We start from the raw sequence: 23,225 nt of genomic DNA, 5'->3' as shown, positions 1-23,225 counted from the left end.
GTGTCATGCAAATTATTGTGGGCAATAGGCAAGCAAGAAACAATTTCAATAGACAATAGACAATAGGTGCAGGAGTAGGCCATTCAGCCCTTCGAACCAGTACCACCATTCAATGTGATCATGGCTGTTCATTCACAATCAGTACCCCGTTCCTCCCTTCTCCCCAAACCCCCTGACTCCGCTATCTTTAAGAGCTCTATCTAGCTCTCTCTTGAAAGCATCCAGAGAATTGGCCTCCACTACAACTCTCTGACTGAAAAAGTTTTTCCTCATCTCCATTTCCTTGGGTACAAAAATACTTTTGGCTTCAAATTGGGCAGAAGAACTTGAAGGCTTTCTTTATACATACGTTTTAAGTTACTTACCTATTAGAATTTACCGTAGTTTAATTTTAGTCTAGTTTATTGTCCTGTGTACCGAGAAACAGTGAAAAGCTTTTTTGTTGCATGTTATCCAGTCAGCAGAAAGAGTATACACAATTACAATCATGCTGTCCACAGTGTACAGATACTGGATAAAGCCAATAATGCTTAGTGCAAGAAAAGTCCAGCAAAGTGCAATTAAAGATAGTCCGACGGTCTCCTATGAAATACATGGTAGCTCAGGATCATTCTTAGTCAGTAATAGGATGGTTGGCCTGTCGTTAAGGTCGTTAAGGCAAGAGATCTAGCTTTTGCACGGCCCCGGGATAATTAACCCACAGACACATTATTGGGATGTGGGAAGAACAGAAATCTAAACAGTGAGAATACGCACATTCTACACCAACAGCACTTTTTGTATGTTTCAATAAGATCCCCCCTCATCCTTCTAAATTCCAGTGTATACAAGCCTAATTGCTCCAGCCTTTCAACATACGACAGTCCCGCCATTCCGGGAATTAACCTAGTGAACCTACGCTGCACGCCCTCAATAGCAAGAATATTCTTCCTCAAATTTGGAGACCAAAACTGCACACAGTACTCCAAGTGCGGTCTCACCAGGGCCCGGTACAACTGTAGAAGGACCTATTTGCTCCTATACTCAACTCCTCTTGTTATGAAAGCCAACATTCCATTGGCTTTCTTCACTGCCTGCTGTACCTGCATGCTTCCTTTCAGTGACTGATGCACTAGGACACCCATTGACTCCAGCATCTTCCCCACCACTGATGTCAGACTAACTGGTCTATAATTACCCGTTTTCTCTCTCCCTCCTTTCTTAAAAAGTGGGATAACATTTGCTATCCTCCAATCCACAGGAACTGATCCTGAATCTATAGAACATTGAAAAATGATCTCTAATGCTTCTACTATTTCTAGAGCCACCTCCTTAAGTACCCTGGGATGCAGACCATCAGGCCCTGGGGATTTATCAGCCTTCAGTCCCATCAGTCTACCCAAAACCATTTCCTGCCTAATGTGGATTTCCTTCAGTTCCTCCATCACCCTAGGTTCTCCGGCCCCTAGAACATTTGGGAGATTGTGTGTATCTTCCTCAGTGAAGACAGATCCAAAGTAACGGTTTAACTCGTCTGCCATTTCTTTGTTCCCCATAATAAATTCCCCTGCTTCTGTCTTCAAGGGACCCACATTTGCCTTGACTATTTTTTTCCTCTTCACGTACCTAAAAAAACTTTTGCTATCCTCCTTTATATTATTGGCTAGTTTACCCTCGTACCTCATCTTTTCTCCCCGTATTGCCTTTTTAGTTAACTTTTGTTGCTCTTTAAAAGAGTCCCAATCCTCTGTCTTCCCACTCTTCTTTGCTATGTTATACTTCCTCTCCTTAATTTTTATGCTGTCCTTGACTTCCCTTGTCAGCCACAGGTGTCTCTTACTCCCCTTAGAGTCTTTCCGCCTCTTTGGGATAAATTGATCCTGCAACCTCTGCATTATTCCCAGAAATACCTGCCATTGCTGTTCTACCGTCTTCCCTGCTAGGGCCTCCTTCCAGTCAATTTTGGCCAGCTCCTGCCTCATGCCTCTGTAATCCCCTTTGCTATACTGTAATACTGACACTTCCGATTTTCCCTTCTGCCTTTCCATTTGCAGAGTAAAACTTATCATGTTGTGATCACTGCCTCCTAATGGCTCTTTTACCTCTAGTCCCCTTATCAGATCAGGATCATTACACAACACTAAATCCAGAATTGCCTTCTCCCTGGTAGGCTCCAGTACAAGCTTCCTTTTAAATCTTTTCCCCTTCACCTTGAACCTATGTCCTCTGGTCCTCAATTCCCCTACTCTGGTCAAGAGACTGTGCATCTAACCCGATCTATTCCTCTCGTTTTCATACACCTCTGTAAGATCACACCTCATTTTCCTGCACTCCAAGGCTACTCAACCTCTCCCTATAGCTCATCCCCTCTAGTCCTGGCAACATCCTTGTAAATTTTCGCTGAACCCTTTCAAGCTTGACAATATCTTTCCTATAACATTGTGTCAAGAATTGAATACAATATTCTACATGTGGTCTTACCAATGTCTTGTACAACTGCAACATTACCTCCCAACTTCTATACTCAATACTCTGACTGATGGCCAATGTGCCAAAAGCCTTTTTGACCTTCAAGGAGCCATGCATCTGCACTTCTAGATCCCTCTGCTCTACAACACTCCCCAGAGGCCTACCATTCAGTGCGTAGGTCCTGCCCTTGTTAAAACGTCCCAAAATGCAACACCTCACATTTCTCTATTAAATTCCATCAACCATTCCTCAGCCCACCTGGCCAATCGATCCAGATCCTGCTGCAATCTTTCACAATCATCTTCACTATCGGCAACACCACCCACTTTTGCACCATCAGCAAACTTGCTAATCTTGCCCTGTATGTTCTCATCCAAATCATTGATGTAAATGACAAACAGTCCAGCACTGAACCCTGAGGCACACCACAGGCTTCAAGTCCGAGAAGCAACCTTCACCCTCTGCTTCCATGAAGCCAATTTGCTATCCATTCAGCTATCTCTCCTTGGATCCCATGCGATCTAACCTTCCAGAGCAGCCTACCACGTGGTACCTTGTTGAATGCCTTACTGAAATCCATGTATACAACATCTACAACTCTGCCCTCATCGACCTTTTTGGTCACATCTTCAAAAAAATCAATCAGATTTGTGAGACACGAACGCCCACGTACAAAACCATGCTGACTATCCCTAATCAGCCCTTGCCCGTCCAAATGCCTGTACACCATATCCCTAAGAATACTCTCTTATAACTTTCCAACTACAGATGCTAAACTCACCGGCCTATAGTTGCCAGCATTTCCCCCGCAGCCCTTCTTGAAAAAAGACACAACATTTGCCACCCTCCAGTCTTCCGGCACCTCTCCTGTACTTAAGGACGACTCGTAAATTTCAACCAGGGCTCCCGCAATTTCCTCTCTGGTTTCCCACAATGCCCTCGGATATACAGTGCCCTCCACAATGTTTGGGACAAAGACCCATCATTTATTTATTTGCCTCTGTACTCCACAATTTGAGATTTGTAATAGAAAAATCACATGCGGTTAAAGTGCACTTTGTCAGATTTTAATAAAGGCCATTTTTATACATTTTAGTTTCACCATGTAGAAATTACAGCAGGGCACTATAATGTTTGGGACACAATGTCATGTAAATAAAAGTAGTCATGTTTAGTATTTTGTTTCATATCCTTTGCATGCAATGACTGCTTGAAGTCTGTGATTCATGGACATCACCAGTTACTGGGTGTCTTCTCTGGAGATACTCTGCCAGGCCTGTATTGCAGCCATCTTTAGCCTATGCTTGTTTCAGGACTAGTCCCCTTCAGTTTTCACTTCAGCATATAAAAGACATGCTCAATTGGGTTCAGATCAGGTGATTGGCTTGGCCACTCAAGAAATTACCATTTTTAAGCTTTGAAAACTCCTTTATTGCTTTAGCAGTATGTTTGCGATCATTGTCTTGCTGTGGAATGAACCGCCGGCCAATGAGTTTTGAGGCATTTGTTTGAACAAGCAGATAGGATGTGTCTAAACACTTTAGAATTCATAATGCTACTACCATCAGCAGCTGTATCATCAATGAAGATAATTGAGCCAGTACCTTCAGCAGTCATACATGCCCAGGCCATAACACCCCCACCATCGTGTTTCACAGATGAGGTGATATGCTTTGGATCTTGGGCAGTTCCTTCTCTCCTCCATCTTGCCATCACTCTGATATGTTAATCTTCATCTCATCTGTCCACACGCATTTTTCCAGAACTTTTTGGCAAACTGTAACCTGGCCATCCTATTTTTACGGCTAACCAGTGGTTTGCATCTTGCAGTGTAGCCTCTGTATTTCTGTTCATGAACTCTTCTGCGGACAGTGGTCATTGACAAATCCACACCTGATTCTTGAAGAGTGTTTCTGATCTGTCGGAGAGGTGTTTGGGGATTTTTCTTTATTGTGGAGAGAATTCTTCTGTCATCAGCTGTGGGTCTTCCTTGGCCTACCAGTCCCTTTGAGATTAGTAAGCTCACAAGTGCCCTCTTTCTTCTGAATGATGTTCCAAACAGTTGATATTGGTAAGCCTAAGGTTTGGCTGATGTTTCTAACAGTTTTATTCTTGTTTCTCAGTCTCATAATGGCTTCTTTGACTTTCATTGGCACAACTTTGGTCCTCGTGTTGATAAACAGCAATAAAAGTTTCCAAAGGTGACGGAAAGACTGGAGGAAAGACTAGGTGCTGAGAGCTCTCTTATTTATGAGAGCTCTCTTCCTCCTTATGTATTTATAAAATCTTTTGGGATTGTCAATGCTACCCGCTAGAGCGGTAGAGTTGCTGCCTTACAGCGAATGCAGCGCCTGAGACTCAGGTCCGATCCTGACTACGGGCGCCGTCTGTACGGAGTTTGTACATTCTCCTCGTGACCTGCGTGGGTTTTCTCCGAGATCTTCGGTTTCCTCCCACACTCCAAAGACGTACAGGTATATAGGTTAGTTGACTGGGTAAAATGTAAAAATTGTCCCTAGTGTGTGTAGGATAGTGTTAATGTGCGGGGATCGCTGGGCGGCGCGGACTCGGTGGGCCGAAGGGTCTGTTTCCGCGCTGTATCTCTAAAAATCTAAATAACTGCATTAAGGAGGCAATTAAACACACCCGAGCAATTACAAATGCCTGTGAAGCCATGTGTCCCAAACATTATGGTGCCCTGAAATGGGGGGGGGGGGGGTATGTATAAACACAGCTGTAATTTTGACGTGGTGAAACCAAAATGTATAAAAATGGCCTTTATGGAATGACATGAATAGAAGCAGACACCTGCAAAACCAATCTGCATTAAACTTACCAGGTATCCATCTGAGCATCTCTCTCCCCACTTCTGTGATTTAACATATTTGTCTCACAAATAAAGGGATGTAATTGGGCTTTCAATGTATATTCAGACAACATGGATATGCCATAGCTAGCCTGGAAATTGCATTATAACAGTATTTGCAGATAAATACTCAACTGGTTCACATTACATAGTCCTCAATATTAAAAATAAGTCATATTTTTTAAGTTTTAACATTACTAAGAATATACAAAGTATCACCAATAGTAAATGTTGATGGTAATTTCAGCCATTGTGTTAGTATTTGGTCCACAAACACATAAACTGAAAGCATAAAACAGCTAGCTTATTATATCTTACCTCAAATATGAACGTATTCACTTCTTCATTAATGTCCTCCTCACTCATCTTTTTTCCATCTTCGTAAGTCGCACTAAGCAGCATATCAAGAAAGGAATTGTACTTCTTGTTCCGTGAATTGGAGTCCGATTCAGAACTGGACTGCTTGAAATCTTCATTATTCTTAATTTTATGAATCCTCTCAGCAACCACCTAAACAAAACTCACAATGAATTTCTTTAGACTTTAGAGATATAGAGCGGAAACAGGTCCTTCGGCCCACTGAGTCCTCGCTGACCACCGAACACCCATACACTAACAATATCCCACACACTCGGGACAATTTAACCAAAACCAACAAGCCGACAAATCTGCACTTTTTTGAAATGTGGGTGCAAACTGGAGCATCCAGAGAAAACCGACGCAGTCATAGGGAGAACATACAAACTCCGTACAGGCAGCACCCATAGTCTGGATCAAACCCGGGTCTCTGTCGCTACAAGGCAGCAACTCTACAGCCGCAGAAATTGGAATGGATTATGATTGTTGTACAACAGACAAATCCAAGCCAAGACCTTCACCTTACTACTTCCACAGCTGACAGCCATCACATCCCCAAATGACCCAAACCAACACAGTGCAGATGTTAGAACGTTGAAATATAAAATATAGAAATATCTTTTATATATTTCTTATATATTATTTATATATATGAATTAAAAAAATATAGGATATATTTAAAAAACACAGCCCATCAGCACCAGTCTGGACTCCAAGGGCCGAAGCAACAGAGAGAGATTTGGCAGGCTAGGGCTTTATTCCTTGCAGCACAGGAGGATGACCTTATAGAGGGGAATATTCCACGAGGGGAATAGAGCAGGGTGAATGCAGAGTCGTCTTGCCAGGGTAGGGGAATCAAGAATAAGAGGGAAGAGATTTACTGTGAGAGGGGAAAGATTTAATAAGAATCTGAGGGACAACTTTTTCATTCAGAGGGCGGTGGGTATATGGAGTAGCTCTCAGAGGAAGTAATTAAGGCAGATGCAATAACTAAAAAAATATTTGGACAGGTACACGTGTAGGAAAGATTTAGAGAAATAATGGCAAAACCCGGGCAAATGGGTGGGACACGAGTAACTCAGTGGGTCTGGCAGCATCTCTTGTTACTCTAGTTACTCCAGCACTTTGTGTTCTAGCATCTGCAGTTCATTGTGTACTGGAAAAGGGGACCTGCTTTGCTGGGGCATCTTGGTTGGTATTGTCGAGTTCGGCAACAGGGCCTGTTTCCGTGTGGAATGATTCTACGACTATACCCATACCAAAAATACTAACAGAGCTTATTCCCCAAGGAAAAAGAAAAAAATGTTAGAAAATTAGTGTGTTGTAATTGTATATAGGCATTTAAAAGGGTGGAATCTAGATCGCTTCTTTGTTGAAGGCCTTAAGAGTAAGTATACAGGCTAGGTTGTCTTACACAGGAAAATGGTAATAGTGTGGCGCATCGAGAGAGGCCCGAAATAAAGGCAAGGAGCCGGGTATTCTGGGGCGTTTGATTTATTACTCAGTTATCAGACGGGTCGAGTCTGCTGGGATGGCTTCGCGCCCAAAACCTTGTCCTTATATACCTAGTACCGGACCGCCCCCCTGGACTGGTCCATTCCCGTGCCGAGGGGTCGGTAGTGGTATGGCCCGACCCTTGGGAGCCGCCACAGGACCACCCCCCCCCCCAGAACCGGAGGCACGAACCACACTGGTGGTCGCACAACCCGACCGGACCGCGTACGGAAATCGGTCGACAGAGGGGCCGGCGGAGGCACAATTGGAGGGACAGTTGGAGGGACAGGTGGTGGGACACGCAAAGGGGGGGCGACCTCGTGGCCGAGGCTGGGCAACCCGCACCGGTTGGTCAATGTCTAAGTGGGCCGGCTTCAGGCGGTCAATTGACACGGCCTCCGGCCGGCTCCCCATGTCCAAGACAAAGGTTGTCTGTCCGTGCTCCAGCACCCGGTACGGGCCCTCATACGGCCTCTGGAGTGGCGTCCGGTGGGCATCACGGCTCAGGAACACAAAGGCGCAGTCCCGGACGGCCGATGGCACGTAAGGGCGGAATGTCCCATGGCGGGACGTCGGCACCGGTGCGAGCTTGCCAACTCGCTCTCGAAGGCGCTGTAGGGTGGATGAGGGCGGTTCCTCTCGCCCCGGCAACGAGGGCACGAACTCCCGGGGCACCGTGAGCGGGGACCCGTATACGAGCTCCGCTGATGATGAAGCCAGGTCCTCCTTGGGCGCAGTCCGGATGCCCAGCAAGACCCATGGTAGCTCGTCCATCCAGTCGGGGCCGGAGAGTCGCGCCTTCAGCGCTGTCTTTAGCTGCCGGTGGAACCTCTCCACCAGGCCGTTTGCCTGCGGGTGATAGGCCGTGGTGTGGTGCAGCCGCACGCCCAACAGGTGGGCCATGGCCGACCACAGCTCAGAGGTGAACTGTGGCCCCCGGTCCGATGAGATGACCACCGGCACCCCAAAGCGGGCCTCACTGCCTCTCTCGACGCGCCACAATAGAGTTATAAATATCCAATTCACTATTAAATCAAAATTTTATTCTAAGAAGAGTGGATGTATAATTCTTAAATATCAACAGTTATTTCAATACACCTAAAGACTAAAGAGTAAGATAGTCTTTAGGTGTATTGAAATAACTGTAAATACATCTTATAAAATGCTTTAATAATATCACTCTGAAGAGGGGTCCCAACCCAAAACTTTGCATGCCCATTTCCTCCATAGATGCTGCCTGACCTGGTGAGTTCCTACAGGACTAGGTGTTTTGCTGAAGATTGCAGCATCTGCAGTTCCTTGTCTCCTTTTAAAATATCCTTGTTCTTCCCTCCAGCATTGGTCATTTATGAAAAAATTAAGGAATGCAAATCAGAAATTAAATGAGCAGGAACGTAGGCGATGCACCGTCTTTGGAAAGTATAAATTCATTGCCTAAAGCAGAACATATTCAGTGGTTCAGCTGCAAATATTTCAGTTTTAACAATGGATTTGTTTATCCCTCTTTTCTCAGTTGCAATTTTACCTGGCGAGTGCTTTGAAAAATTTATAATCCTACCTTTTCTGTGAAGGAGTGTAGGATTTTGAGTGCCTTTTCATGTTCCTTTCCCTCTCCAAATATGTTGTAAACAAGGTCAGGCCAAAACCATGGCATTTTCTGTCTGCGGTGTACCAAGTCGCTCATCCTAAACAAAGTGGAGCATTTACTTTCATTATGCAATACTCAAGTTCCACTCTGCACAATTGTTCACAACTGTGGAAAGACTTATTTTATCAGCCATCCATCACAAAACATTTTCTTTCAGATATCTTCTGTTATTCTCCATAGTCATCTGTTAAAAAAATCCAGAATTTTCTGCTTCGCGCCTTTGACAAAACGTCATTACCACACCAGCAATTCAAAAATTCTACTGTAGAGTTGATTGACAAAAGCATTCCATCCAGGAGAACATAAATAATACAGCATAAAACCAGATATAAATTTATAAACATTTAAACTTCACAGCACAAAAGCGAGTGTCAGTTTTACAATCATGTGTGAGTGCATGTGTCATTGTAGTTTGTTCACAGTGTGCTTCAGGCATGACTTTCTTCTATGCATGTGTGCAGTTGTGGGAGAAACAGGACATGAAATCCATAAATATTGAGAAATATTGAATAAGGCTTAGGTTGTAATTGAAAAAGTGGTTCCTAGATCCACAAGCTTCTGCCAGGAACTGTGTTGGTGACTTGACTAAATGCCGCCCACATTTAACTGACGGCCACTTCATAATCCTGCAGCAAGTGGAGGAGAGGTTGTCCCAGGAAATGTGATAGGGAAATCCTTTAAATGTTCTTAATTCAATTCTTCTGAAAGATTGTTGTTTAAAACAGTAAAAATCTTATGATCCTGCCTCAGAATATTTTTTAATGAAAAAAACCCCGCAAACTGTTCAAATAAAGCATTTAGTCAGTTCCAGTAACTTACTTGTAAACTGCCTGAATATATTCCGAGTCACTGTTACTCTGGGCAAAGATCTTCTTATCCATGGCAGTTTCTAAAACAATATAAACATATTGTAAGCAGACCACTCAGCTAATTGAATTGTTCTTGACAAAGTTTTTCCATCTTAATCACTCGGTAAACCAAGTCGGCTTAAAAGTTAGAAATACTGGTAATAGGGAATGGCCATGAATAAATTGCATGGAAACCAATGAGAACACATTAGCTGAACCATAGACCCATAATCGTAAAGAACAGAAGCAGATCCCACTGACCACCATGTTTATACCGTCTACCAAGCACCAAACTGTACTAATCCCACTTTATCCTCTTGCAGCCCCATCAACTCTCCCTGATTCTCCCACCGGCACACCAGGAGTAATTTACAGCAGCAAATTAACCCACCTACCCAGTACACCTTTGGCCCATGGGAGGAAACCAAGGCACCTGGAAGGAACCCATGGTCTCAGGGAGAATGTGTAAGCTCCACACAGAACAGCCGAGATCAGCATTGAACAGCCGAGGTCAGGATCTCTGTGACAGTAATGCTAACCATTGTGCCACTGTGATATTAGCATTAAATCCACAAATCATTCAGCAACATCACTGTCTGCCAGAATATATGAGGACCAGCTTTGATTTGTGGCATATTTGTGGTTTAGTTTAGAGATTCAGCATGAAAACAGGCCCTTCGGCCCACCAAGTCCATGCTGACCAACAATCACTCGTACGCTAGTTTTACATTATCCCAGATTCACATTTCACAACAGGGGCAATTTACGGAAGCCAATTAACCTACAAAACTGCACGTATTTGGAATATGGGAGGAAACTGGTGCACCTGGAGAAAAGCTATGCGGTTACAGGGAAAACTCACAAATTCCGTTTAGACAGCGCCCGCGGGCAGGATCGAACCCGGGTCTCTGACGCTGTAAGGCAGGCAGCAACTCTACTTTTAGGCCACAGTGCTGTCCAAATACAAGGGATTACGAAGAAACTACAAGGAATGGTTGTGCGTATACCAATCATTATCTTTGTTTGCTCAAAATGTTGGAGTGACTCAGCAGGACAGGTAGCATCTATGGAGAGAAGGAATGGGTGACGTTTTGGATCAAGACCTTTCTTCAGACTGATGTCAGGAGAGTGGGTAGGACAGAGTCTCTGTCCCACTGAGTTACTCTAGCTTTTTGCGTCTACCTTTGATTTAAACCAGTATCTGCTGTTCTTTCCTACACCTCTTACAATATTATCTTCTACTTACACCGATGAGCCAAAACATTATGACCACTGACAGGTGAAGTGAATAACATTGATTATCTTGTTACAATGGCACCTGTCAAGGGGTGGAATATATTAGGCAGCGTGAACAGTCAGTTCTTGAAGTTGATGTGTTGGATGCAGGAGAAATGGGCCGGAGTAAAGACCTGAGCGACTTTGACAAGGGCCAAATTGTTATGGCCAGACAACTGGGTCAGAGCATCTCTGAAACGGCAAGGCTTATGGAGTGCTCCCGGTCAGCAGTGGTGAGTACCTACCGACAGTGGTCCGCGGAGGGACAAACCACAAATCGGCGACAGGGTGTTGGGTGCCCAAGGCTCATCGATGCGCGAGGGCAAGGAAGGCTATCCCGTCTGGTCTGAACCGACAGAAGGTCTACTGTGGCACAAGTCACAGAAAAATTTAATGGTGGTGACGGGAGGAATGTGTCACAATACACAGTGCATCGCACCCTGCTGCGTATGGGGCTGTGTAACCGCAGACCGGTCAGAGTGCCCATGATGACCCCTGTCCACCGTTGGGCATGTGAGCGTCGGAACTGGACCTTGGAGCAGTGGAAGAAGGTCGCCTGGTCCGATGAGTCCCGTTTTCTACTAGATCACGTGGTTGGCCGTGTACGTGTGCGGCGTTTACCTGGGGAAGTGATGGCACCAGGATGCACTGTGGGAAGATGACAAGCCGGTGGAGGGAGTGTGATGCTCTGGGCAATGTTCTGCTGGGAAACCCTGGGTCTGGCCATTCATGTGGACATCAATTTGACACGTGTCACCGACCTAAACATCGGTTGCAGACCAGGTACACCCCTTCATGGCAATGGTATTCACTGATGGCAGCGACCTCTTTCAGGAGGATAATGCACCCTGCCACACTGCACACATTGTTCGGGAATGGTTTGAGCAACATGATGAAGTGTTCACGCTGTTACCCTGGCCTCCAAGGTCTCCAGATCTCAATCCGAATGAGCATCTGTGGGATGTGCTGGATCGACAAGTCCGATCCATGGCGGCTCCACCTCGCAACTTACAGGAAGGATCTGCTAATGTTTTGGTGCCAGATACCATAGGACGCCTTCAGGGGTCTTGTAGAGTCCATGCCTCGGTGGGCCGGCGCTGTTTTGGTGGCACACGGAGGACCAACAGCATATTAAGCAGGTGGTCAGAATGTTTTGGCTCATCAGTGTATATATAAATCTAATTTTTACATCAAGGATTTATATAATTAAATGGCAAAAATTCCAATTTGACTGAAATTCCTAACCATCAGATTTTAGACAGTGATCAACATTTGAGAACAAATTTTATTCCAGACAGGAATCAGGGATATGATTGCCTGGGAAGATAAATGGTTAAAAATCAACTTAATGACTTGACAGGATGAGCCAGAGAAAGCATCTTCCCTTCTACATCTTTCACACACGCACTTTACAATAGTCCTTTCAACATCATCCCACCTCAGGTCTCAACATACAACTGAGATGGCACAATTAAAACACCCGCTGTAAACACACTTATCTCTGTTTATCTTCACACCGTTTTCTACTGACATACTACCACCTCTATAAAAAGCTATCAACTAATCCATTCACTCATGGTTTTTCAAGTTTCAATCGATTTTCTCTATATTCTCTATATTCATCAAATGAACTCTTTCCTTCGTCCCTGCTATTCACCCACTGCCGGCTCTCAATGGAGAAGCCCCATTGTACTTAGTCAAATAGGGAACAAAAACATCATCAATATCATCACCCTCACACAAAGAATTCACAGAACTCCGGACATACATTGCCCACCAACATGAGGAAATAGATTGCAGCCTACTCAAGTAAGTTAACCTTATCTTACTCAGCAGCTGGCTTATCAACTTCAACATATACTCCACACTAAAAAAATACAAAATGCTGTCAGCAAGTCAGGCAGTATCTCTGGAAAACATGGATAGGTGATGTTTTGGGTCAGGAGCCTTTCTCAGACTTACAGTTTTAGATGTACAGCATGATAACAGCCCATCGAGTCCACACCAACCATCGATCACCCGTTCACACTAATTCTATGTTATCCCACTTTCTCCTCCACTCCCTACACTCTTGGGATATCAAACTCGCATATCTTTGGGATGTGCAAGGAAACTGGAGCACCCGGAGGAAACCCAAACAGTCAGCACCCAGGGGCATGATTGAACCTGGGTCTCTGGTGCTGTGGGGCCACAGCTCTACCAGCTGTGCCACTGTGCCGCCCTGAAATGCTTATGTCGACGGAATATCTGTGAATGATTTTTTAAATTAGGAGGTTAAAGAAAGGTCCCAGCAAAAAAGTCACCTATCCATGTTCTCCAGAGAGGTTGTCTGGCCCACTGAGTTACTCATAGAGTCATAGAGTGATACACTATGGAAACAGGCCCTTCAGCCCAACATGCCCACACCGGCAAGTACTCAATTAACTCCAGCATATGGTTGGGTGGGGGAGATACAGAAATTTTGTTTTAAAGGCCATGCTTCTGTGCAGAATGACTCTATGACACTACCCAACCCCAAATACTAACAGAGTTCATTCCCCTAAGATAAAGAAAAGATTGTTACAAAATTAGTGTCTTGTAATTTTATATGGACCTCAAAAAGGGAGGAATCTAGTTTGATTCTTTGTTGAAGGCCTTAAGACGAAGTATACAGGCTGGATTTTTTTTTACACAGGAAAATGGCAATATAGTTATAAACATCCGATTCACTCAAATTTGTCTCAAAAATTAATTCTATGAAGAGTGGATATTTATTTCTTAAATATCAATACATTTTTCAATACACCTAAATATTGTCTGAGTATTTATACATTTGATTATAGTTGAAACAGTTGATTATACAGGTTGATATTGGGTAAGAGCAGTAGTACAGATACAATAGGCCGATTAGCCTCCTATGGTGGTGCAGTGGTCGCAGTGGCACAGCAATAGAGTTGCTGCCTTACAGCGAATGCAGCACCAGAGACCCGACTACGGGTGCTGTCTATCCAGAGTCTGTACGTTCTCCCTGTGACCTGCGTGGATTTTCTCCAAGATCTTCGGTTTCCTCCCACACTCCAAAGACGTATAGGTTTGTAGGTTAATTGGCTTGGTATAAATGGGTTTTTTTTATTGTTCCCGGTGGGTAGTGTTAATAGTAATAATAATAATAATCCATTTATTTTATATAGCGCCTTATCACATGCTCAAAGCGCTTTACAAAAACAATGAACATAGAAACAAACAGACAAACTATCCTGACGGAAAAGCGGCGAATACTCAACGCCAGCGTCCTCTCACATCAGGGTCCGGCAGTAGACATTAAAAAGCACAAGACACACAGATATAATTTTTTACACAAAACAGCCATCACAGTGATTGCTCTAGGCATACCCTCACTGTGATGGAAGGCAAATGTGTGGGGATCGCTGGTCGGCACGAACCCGGTGGGCCGAAGGGTCTGTTTCCGCGCTGTATCTCTAAACTATAAACTAAATTACTGTGTTTTAAATTCTTACACTTCCCTGCCGTTTCATTTCAATCACGCTGCCCAAACTTACCGCAGATTATGTCCAAAGCACATAGTGTGATGTCATTGAAGCAGTTAAAAGGTCCCTTTCCCACTTGTTTCTCCAGTTTTCCCAATAATATATTGGCCTGTTCAATCATAACCTCAAGATATTCCGTCAGAATTGTGAAGTGAAATGCTGGAGTTATTAATTTTCTCCTAGCACGCCATTTATTTCCTGTACTAGAAAATAAAAATTTAGGAAATTACAAAGACAAGATTCACTTTAATAAAAATAACTGCAAAGAGAATACCATACCAACAGCAAAATGAATATAGAAATACAGCAACTTAGGCAACATCGGTGGAAGAAGCAGAGTTAACATTGACAATGAATAATCTATCAGAAAAATACAGTGTTGGAGTAACCCAGCTGGTTAGGCAGCATCTGTGGAAGGAGCAGAAAGGTGATGTTTCAGGTCAGGTTACCTCTTCAAGTTTTTCAGACCGAAGAAGGGTGCCAACCTGAAACGTCGCCAATCCATTCCTTCCACAGATGTTGCCTGAACCACACCTTTACTGCAGCACTTTGTATTTTACTCCAGCGTTACAGTTCCCTGTGTCCCATAAATCTATTAGGTCTATTCTGAAGCTGATCTGAAAGAATATCTTTGCTATTTTGCCTTACAGATGCCTGACTTAATGAGCATTTCCTGTATTTTTTCTGTTTTTATTTCAAATTTCCACCAGCTGCAAGATTTTTAGCTTTGCCAAACTCAATGTCACAACTCAAGCATATCAATTATTAAAAAGTGGTCACTCCCCAGCTTCAGGTGCATCATAAACTTGTGCAGTGACCACTTGATACATTGAATAGACAAAATGTTCCTATTGAATATGTTTGTTTTTATGACTGATTGAGAGCAGAGCCAATCAAAGAATTCCATAAAAACATTTGTATTTGTCTAAATTCTCACTATATCCAGTAGCCCTGAATGTGAACTAAAATTACTATCAGTGATGTTATTGTAGAAAACATTAATCCACTCAACATCAAATTCCTTTCATCGCTTTAAAAAGCCTTGGGGGGTAATTCCAAATGTACTCGCACACAGGTTTTCTCTAACATTTATTATTTAGACAGAAGGAGGTGGCAAATGCTGCATTCTAAGGGATCTTTAGTACGTGAACACAAAGATTCGATGTGTAGGTCCAGCAGGTAGGATGTCCAATGAAATGCAGCTTTTTCTGCACGGGATGTGGAGTGTAAAAGTAGGGATGCCTGGGTGCAACTTTATAGCGCAGTAGTGAGTCCATATCTGATTAGTGTACAGTTTTGGCCTCTGCATTTAAGGAAAGATTTACTTGTGTTGGAGATGGTGCAAAGAAGATTAACTAGATTGATTATTGGGATGAAGGGTTGATGTAGAAGTGATTTAAGTTTAGGAGCAGGGAGGTTCTACTGCAGTTGTACAGGGCCTTGGTGAGACCGCACCTGGAGTATTATGTGCAGTTTTGGTCTCCTAACCTGAGGAAAGACGTTCTTGCCTTAGAGGGAGTACAGAGAAGGTTCACCAGATTGATCCCTGGGATGGCGGGACTTTCGTATGAGGAAAGACTGGATAGACTGGGCTTGTACTCGCTGGAATTTAGAAGACTGAGGGGGGATCTTATAGAAACACATAAAATTCTTAAGGGGTTGGAGAGGCTAGATGCGGGAAGATTGTTCCCGATGTTGGGGGAGTCCAGAACCAGGGGTCACAGCTTAAGGTTAAGGGGGAAGTCTTTTAGGACCGAGATGAGAAAACATTTCTTCACACAGAAAGTGGTGAGTCTGTGGAATTCTCTGCCACAGAAGGTAGTTGAGGCCAGTTCATTGGCTATATTTAAGAGGGAGTTAGATGTGGCCCTTTTTGCTAAAGGGATCAGGGGGTATGGAGAGAAGGCAGGGACAGGCTGCTGAGCTGGATGATCAGCCATGATCATATTGAATGGCGGTGCAGGCTCGAAGGGCCGAATGGCCTACTCCTGCACCTATTTTCTATGTTTCTATGTTTCTATGTTTCTATGAAGGATGAGATGTGGTCATCTTGAAATATATAGCTTTGAGGGAACTATTAAGGATGAATGCTGGGTAATAATTCCACTATTGTAATTCTCTATCCCAGAGATCTGTGGAAGTGAAGTCATTTAACATATTCAAGATGGACAATTAAACTGCATTGGAGTCAAAGGATGTGGGGAGAAAAAAGGAAAGTAATGTTGAGGTTAAGACCAGTTCAAATATAATCTTACTGCAAGGCAAAACAGGTTCAAGGGATCTTCTGCTTTTTGTTTATTGTGTTTTTAAATATTTACTGTAATCCAACACCTTTTGGCATTGCACCAGACGTACAGGTGGTGACAAAGATGAATTGTAAAGCTTCAAGAAGACAGAAAGGGATAGGGAAAGGTAGAGTGCTTACAATGTTTAAAGTCCTCTTCATGTTTCATAATAATTCTGTGCTTTAAAGAAGGTTGAAACTGAGCATGCGTAGCTGACATTCACTGCAGTTTACTTTAGTCAAATTCTGTTCTCTGTTGTCAAAGGACAAATGGCAATTGTAAAACATTATAATTAGGTCGAAAGGGAAACAGGACATTTGCTTATCTGTAATGGGGTGACATTTCGCTGTGTGTACTGTTCTGTGTTTTCCAGAGGTGAATGGTCTGTGAGTGTTGTAAAATCATTTGGTAAGAAAGAAAATTCCTAAGGTGCTTGCTGTGGTGAACAGACAATTGGCAATAGACAATAGGTGCAGGAGCAGACCATTCGGCCATTCGAGCCAGCACCGCCATTCGAGCCAGCACCGCCATTCACTGTGATCATGGCTGATCACCCACAATCAGTACCCCGTTCCGATCTTCTCCCCATATCCCTTGACTCTGCTATCTTTAAGAGCTCTATCTAACTCTCTCTTGAAAACAGAGAATCAGCCTCCACTGCCTTTGAGGCAGAGAATTCCACAGATTCCCAAGTCTCTGGGTGAAAAGGTTTCTCCTCATCTCCATTCTAAATGGCCTACCTCTTATTCTTAAACTGTGTTTAAGAATGGTTCTGCACTCCCCCAACATCGGCATGTTTCCTGCCTCTAGCGTATCCAATCCCTTAATAATCTTATATATTTCAATAAGATCCCCTCTCATCCTTCTAAATTCCAGTGTATAAAAGCCCAGTCACTCCATTCTTTCAACATATGACAGTCCAGCCATCCCAGGGATTAACCTCGTGAACTACGCTGCACCCCCTCAATAGCAAGAATATCCTTCCTCAAATTTGGAGACCAAAACTGCACACAATACTTTGGGTGTGGTCTCACCAGGGCCCTGTACAACTCCAGAAGGACCTCTTTGCTCCTATACTCAACTCCTCTTGTTATGAAGGCCAACATGCCATTAGCTTTCCTCATTGTCTTCTGTACCTGCCAGCTTACTTTAGTGACTGATGTACAAGGACACCCAGATCTCGTTGTACTTCCCCTTTTCCTAACTTGACACCATTCAGATAATAATCTGCCTTCCTGTTCTGGCCACCAAAGTGTATAACCTCACATTTATCCACATTAAACTGCATCTGCCACGCATCTGCCCACTCACACAACCTGTCCAAGTCACCCTGCAGCCTCATAGCATCCTCCCCACAGTTCACACTGCCACCAAGCTTTGTGTCATCTGCAAATTTGCTAATGGTACTTTTAATCCCTTCATTTGGGGAAGCGGAAGTAAGAATTTTGAAGGCAAGGGAAAGTGAGAAGAAGTGGGAATATTAGAAATTCCCAGAGCAAAGGAGGAGGTGGTAGAGAATTAAGGAAAAATAGGACAATGAGGTGGCAGGATACTGCAGCCTCCTAAAGGAACGCCGGCATATATATTATATGTACCATAATTATGGGGAAAGGACTTGCAAGTGGATAGACTCATGGAATAGGGATATTAATGATGATTTAAAATTTCTATTCCCGTTGATAGGGTATTTCGATATCGAGAAGCTTAAGCATTTAAGGGAATTCCTAGAATCACAGGATGGTAAAATAAGACAGTATCAGTGGGATGCTTGGTATGACCGGTAGGGAGAGGCGTCAAAACGGAAAAGAGGTCCCGAGGTTATAGGATTAACTGATACGTGTGAAGTTACAAATAGAAGTAGAAATTGTTTTAAAAGAAGAAAAGGATGAGGCTAAAGGAATGCCTGTAACTCACTCCCCTATACCCCAAATTGCTGCAGGAAAGGCAGGAAGATCTATTGGATTGGGTTGTTTACTCCTTCCCATCCATACCTCCCGGGTAAGAAATGGCCCATGTCCAAGAGGCGGGAAGCAGCAGCAGCAGCAGCAGCAGCAGTAGCGGCGGGGAGAGGGGGAAGAGTCGAGTGGGATCCGAGGGATATGTCAATGTGGTTTTTGGGTCGAGACTGTGCTTCAGAATGTGTTGTATGTATGAACAAAGTATGAACATGTATTTGGTGTATCAAAGTCTTTAGTGTTTGAATGATTTCCTTGAGGTGTGTACGACTGTGTTTTACTTTGAGTGAGAATTGTATTGTTTTAAGTGTGTGAATATCTGCGAGATTCAGCATCTTGCATGAGGTGTGGCAACTTGAGTGAATTTTCATTTGTATGTAAGATTGTTACTTGTTTGTGGGACCGGTTCTGGGCGAATGTTGAATTAATCCTTTTGTTCAGATGAAATAGGATGTGACTGAATGATTTTCCTCCTCCACGTGAAATATATTTGTCGAGTCTCATGTGTTTTAAGAGGTAGTGTCTCAGAAGTTGTGCAACTTGTGTGGGGGTGGAGCCACACACAGATCTTTTCCTTTGTTCTTTTGATTTGCGTTAGAAGCTATCTATGTGGAAACTAACTGTTTATTCGTTGTTTTCTCTTAGTTACTTTTAACAGAGGAAAAATGCAAATATGCAGTTTGTTTTTATCTAATCTGTGTTTTAAGTTTGTTTTCTTCCTATTTCTCACCTTTTTTGAATTGAGTTCAAAAAGAGACCTGGATTCCACACTGGCCTGTTTTTTCTTATCTGTGTTTTAAGTTTGTTTTCTTCCTATTTCTTACCTTTTTTGAATTGAGTTCAAAAAGAAACCTGGATTCCACACTGGCCATGTGGAATCCTGGTTAAAGTGTTAGATGAGATCGGAGATGCCAACATTTCAGATATAAATTGGCATTTGGGGAAATTGTGATTAGTATACATTTATACCAGGAATTTGAAATTGTTAATTTGGGGTGATAGATTGGAACAATTAGGAGAAATTTTAAAACTTTTTTCTTGATAATAATGTATTTTTTAAGGGTTTAAAGATATTGGTGAAGAGTTATGGACTACTGATTTTGAGTTATTTAGTTATTTTAGGAACATTTGTTTTGATGCATTCACGGTGTTTGTCTTTTAGAATACAAATGAGCAGCCAGGTTTCCTGTCTCCAAGAATGTAAATGTGTAGGAGCTTGAAGCGTGTGTCTTGTCAAACACAAATGAGGGTCCATGCAGTATTGTGCTAGTTGAGTACATCAGACCTTAGCTTATAAAAGGGGGTTTGAGGGAACTCACTATGGGAGGTGGAGAGTTGAGAGATAAAGTAGATTGGGGAGGAGAAACATATTTGGACATTTGCAACTAACCCTGACCTTCCCAGCTCTGGGATTCCCATATTTGACTAAACTCTTCCATTTGTGCTGTGATAATGAGAGAGGGTACAAACAGTGGCAGTAACAGATCATGAAGCAGAATGAGGCCAGTTGCATGCTGTTCAACTAGGCAAAGTCCAGTGGTAGCTGGGCTGCACTTGACTACATAGCATGGACAGTGGAAGTCTTAGAGCCCAACACACTGAGGGGGACTATAATTTACTTTAGTCAAATTCTGTTCTCTGTTGTCAAAGGACAAATGGCAGTCGTAAAACAATAAAATAAGGTTGAAAGGGTAACAGGACATTTGCTTATCTGTAATGGGGTGACATTTGGCTGTGTGTACTGTTCTGTGTTTTCCGGAGGTGAATGGTATGTGAGTGTTGTAAAACCATTTGGGAAGAAGGAAAATTCCCAAGGTGCTTGCTATGGTAAACAGAACATCAAAGGGAAAGTCTGTATTTAAGGAGCAGATGAATCTTTACTCGTTGACCAATCTCCTAGATTGCTCCAAGTGATCACTGTATTTGGCGCTCTTGAATAAAGTCTTGATTGTCTTGCCCGATCTTTGTGTCGTGTTTTAAAGTTTTCTTCAACAGAGTTGTAACAGCTTTGCTCAGCTGCTAATGCAACTATTGTAATTCCATATGGTGACACTATGCTAAAAATCCTAAACACTAAAGATCGATTCTCTATTACCTTCAAAATGCCTCAGAAAATTAACCTACAGTGATTTTAATCTGTTACAGCTTAATTAGGCAAATTTGAAATGCAAGTGTATAGATGCAGGAACAATACCTTGTCAGCAAACCAGTACCAAGCCATGGATGAAGAAATTTGTAAGCATAGGATTTATCAAGATGCTTAGAACTGCTGAGTACCACCTAGAGAAATACAAAATAGAATAATGTAAGATTTTAGTTCTATTGAAGGGTCTCAGACCCGAAACATTAATTATGCTTCTATTTCCACCTTGCTGCCAGATTTGTTATGTGGTTCCTACATTTTCTGTTTCTTTTTTGGATTTACAGCATCTGCAGTTTCGCTTGATTCTTCATCGCTTGTACTTTTATATTTATTTTAGAAATAATTTCAGATTGAATTACTGAAGTTAAATCAGACAGAAAATGTTGGAAACAATCAGTAGGTCAAAGGGCATCTGTGGAAGGAGAAAGTGTTAACATTTCACATTATTGACCATTCTGACAAAGGATTTAATTCACAAATGTTACCTTAAAAAGAAGCAGGCAGAAATCACTACTCTTCTTCATAAATCTCCAGTACACTCACTTAGATAAGTGTGTGGACCAGAACTATAAACAATAGTCAATCTGTGCTCGAATCAATCTTGTATACAATTCTAAACTCAATAGTAGTGAAATAGGACACACTGGACCGAATTAGACAGAGAGGTGACCTGATAGAATATTTATCCCATCATAGGGGGTATCAAAAACAGGAGGGCATAGGTTTAAATTCAGAAGAAAGAATTTTAAACTGTATTTGAGGAAAAAGGGTTTTTTACACAGCCACATTTGGTGCTTGCTGCTAAAGGAGGTGGTGGAGTCAGGTCTATTGCCGCAGGACAGGACCAGGTTGAAGTCTGGAACAAAAAAAAATGCTAGAGGAACTTACCAGGTCAGGCAGCCCAGATGAAGGGTCTTGACTCAAAACTGTCTATTTCCCTCCATAGCTGCTGCCTGACCTACTGAGTTCCTCCAGTTTTTTGATCTTGCTGCAGTCTCTAAAACCTGCAGTCTCTTTCATCTCCATGTTGAAGTCTGACTGCACTGCAGTGACACCTGGTGGCACCAGCAATGGTTGCCTCGCCAATAATCTGTCTGTCCCTTCCTTCTTTGTGTTTTAATAGTATGTGTTAATTGTATATTTTTAGTGTCCTTTAGCTTGTTTTTATGTGGGGGGTGGGGGGCCGAGGGTTGGGGGAAACTTTTTAAATTTCTTACCTCAACGGAGATGCGATTTTTTTCTGTATCGCATCTCCATCCACTCTGCGGCCTAACATCGAGGAGTTGGCGGCATTTGCTGGAGGGCGACTTTTGAGAGCACCATCCCGGGTGCCTATGAACTTAACATCACGGAGTTTGCGATCCCTTTGCCAGATATCGACCTCGCAGCTCCAACCATGGGTGCTTGCAGACTTAATATCACGGAGCTCGCGGTCTCTGTTCAGAGACCGACATCAGGAACTCCAAGCCGCAGGAGCTTCGACCGCCCCGACACGGGAGGTTCAATCGCCCGACGCGGGAACTTCGACCACCCCAACGCGGGAGCTTTGATCGCCCCGACGCGGGAACTTCGACCACCCCAACGCGGGAGCTTTGATAGCCCCGACGCGGGAACTTTGACCGCCCCAACGCAAGAGCTTCGACCGCCCCAACGCGAGAGTTTTGACCGCCCCAACGCGGGAACTTCGATCACCCCGACGCAGGAACTTCGATCACCCCAACGCAGGAGCTTCGACCGCCCCAACGCGGGAGCTTTGATCGCCCCGACGCGGGAACTTCGATCACCCCAATGCGGGAGCTTCGATCGCCCTGACAGAGGGAGCTCCGATCGCCCCGACAGCGGGAAGCTTCGATCGCCCTGACAGAGGGAGCTTTGATCGCCCTGACGGATGGTTCGACTGCCCCGACTGCAGGAGAATAAAGAGGAAGTAGATTGGACTTGTGGGGAATCCGTTGTGGTGGATGTTTATGTTAACTTTTATGTAGTTGTATGTCTTGTTGCTTTTTTTTTCCATGTGGCTGTATGGTAATTTGCATATCACTGTACCTTAATTGGTACACGTGACAATAAAAGACCTTTGAAACATTTGAAACCGTTGACTCATCTCCTCCATTTCCTGGTTAAGTGTAGTTCCAACAACACTCAGAATCTCAGTAGCAACCGTGACAGTGCATTTTGAGTGTGTACTCCTTCCACCACTGGACCAACATGATTACAATGTTAGACACAAAATGCTGGAGTAGCTCCAGCAGTATCTCTGGAGAAAATGGATAGATGACCTTTTTAGGTCGAGATCCTTCCTGATCTGAAACGTCACTTATCCATTTTCTCCAGAGATGCTGCCTGACCCCCTGAGTTAATGTAGTATTTTGTGTCTAT

General features: G+C 43.4%; 1 protein-coding gene across 1 annotated transcript in view; it reads right to left on the bottom strand.

Moving 5' to 3' along the window:
* LOC144599432 (cytochrome P450 4V2-like) overlaps positions 1-23,225 on the bottom strand; it is a 37,929-nt gene that overhangs the window by 11,314 nt on the left and 3,390 nt on the right. Inside the window, exons 3-7 of the mRNA XM_078410312.1 lie at positions 20,898-20,983; positions 14,476-14,666; positions 9,633-9,702; positions 8,724-8,850; positions 5,633-5,824 (exon numbers count right to left, since the gene is read on the bottom strand). Of these exons, the coding sequence (XP_078266438.1) occupies positions 5,633-5,824; positions 8,724-8,850; positions 9,633-9,702; positions 14,476-14,666; positions 20,898-20,983 (666 nt within the window). The remainder of the gene's footprint in view (positions 1-5,632; positions 5,825-8,723; positions 8,851-9,632; positions 9,703-14,475; positions 14,667-20,897; positions 20,984-23,225) is intronic.

Source organism: Rhinoraja longicauda, chromosome 1 (assembly GCF_053455715.1).
Source record: "Rhinoraja longicauda isolate Sanriku21f chromosome 1, sRhiLon1.1, whole genome shotgun sequence".
Classification (NCBI taxonomy): Eukaryota; Metazoa; Chordata; class Chondrichthyes; order Rajiformes; family Arhynchobatidae; genus Rhinoraja; species Rhinoraja longicauda.
Note: the sequence above shows the minus strand (reverse complement) of the source record. Positions and strands in the feature narration are given on the sequence as shown.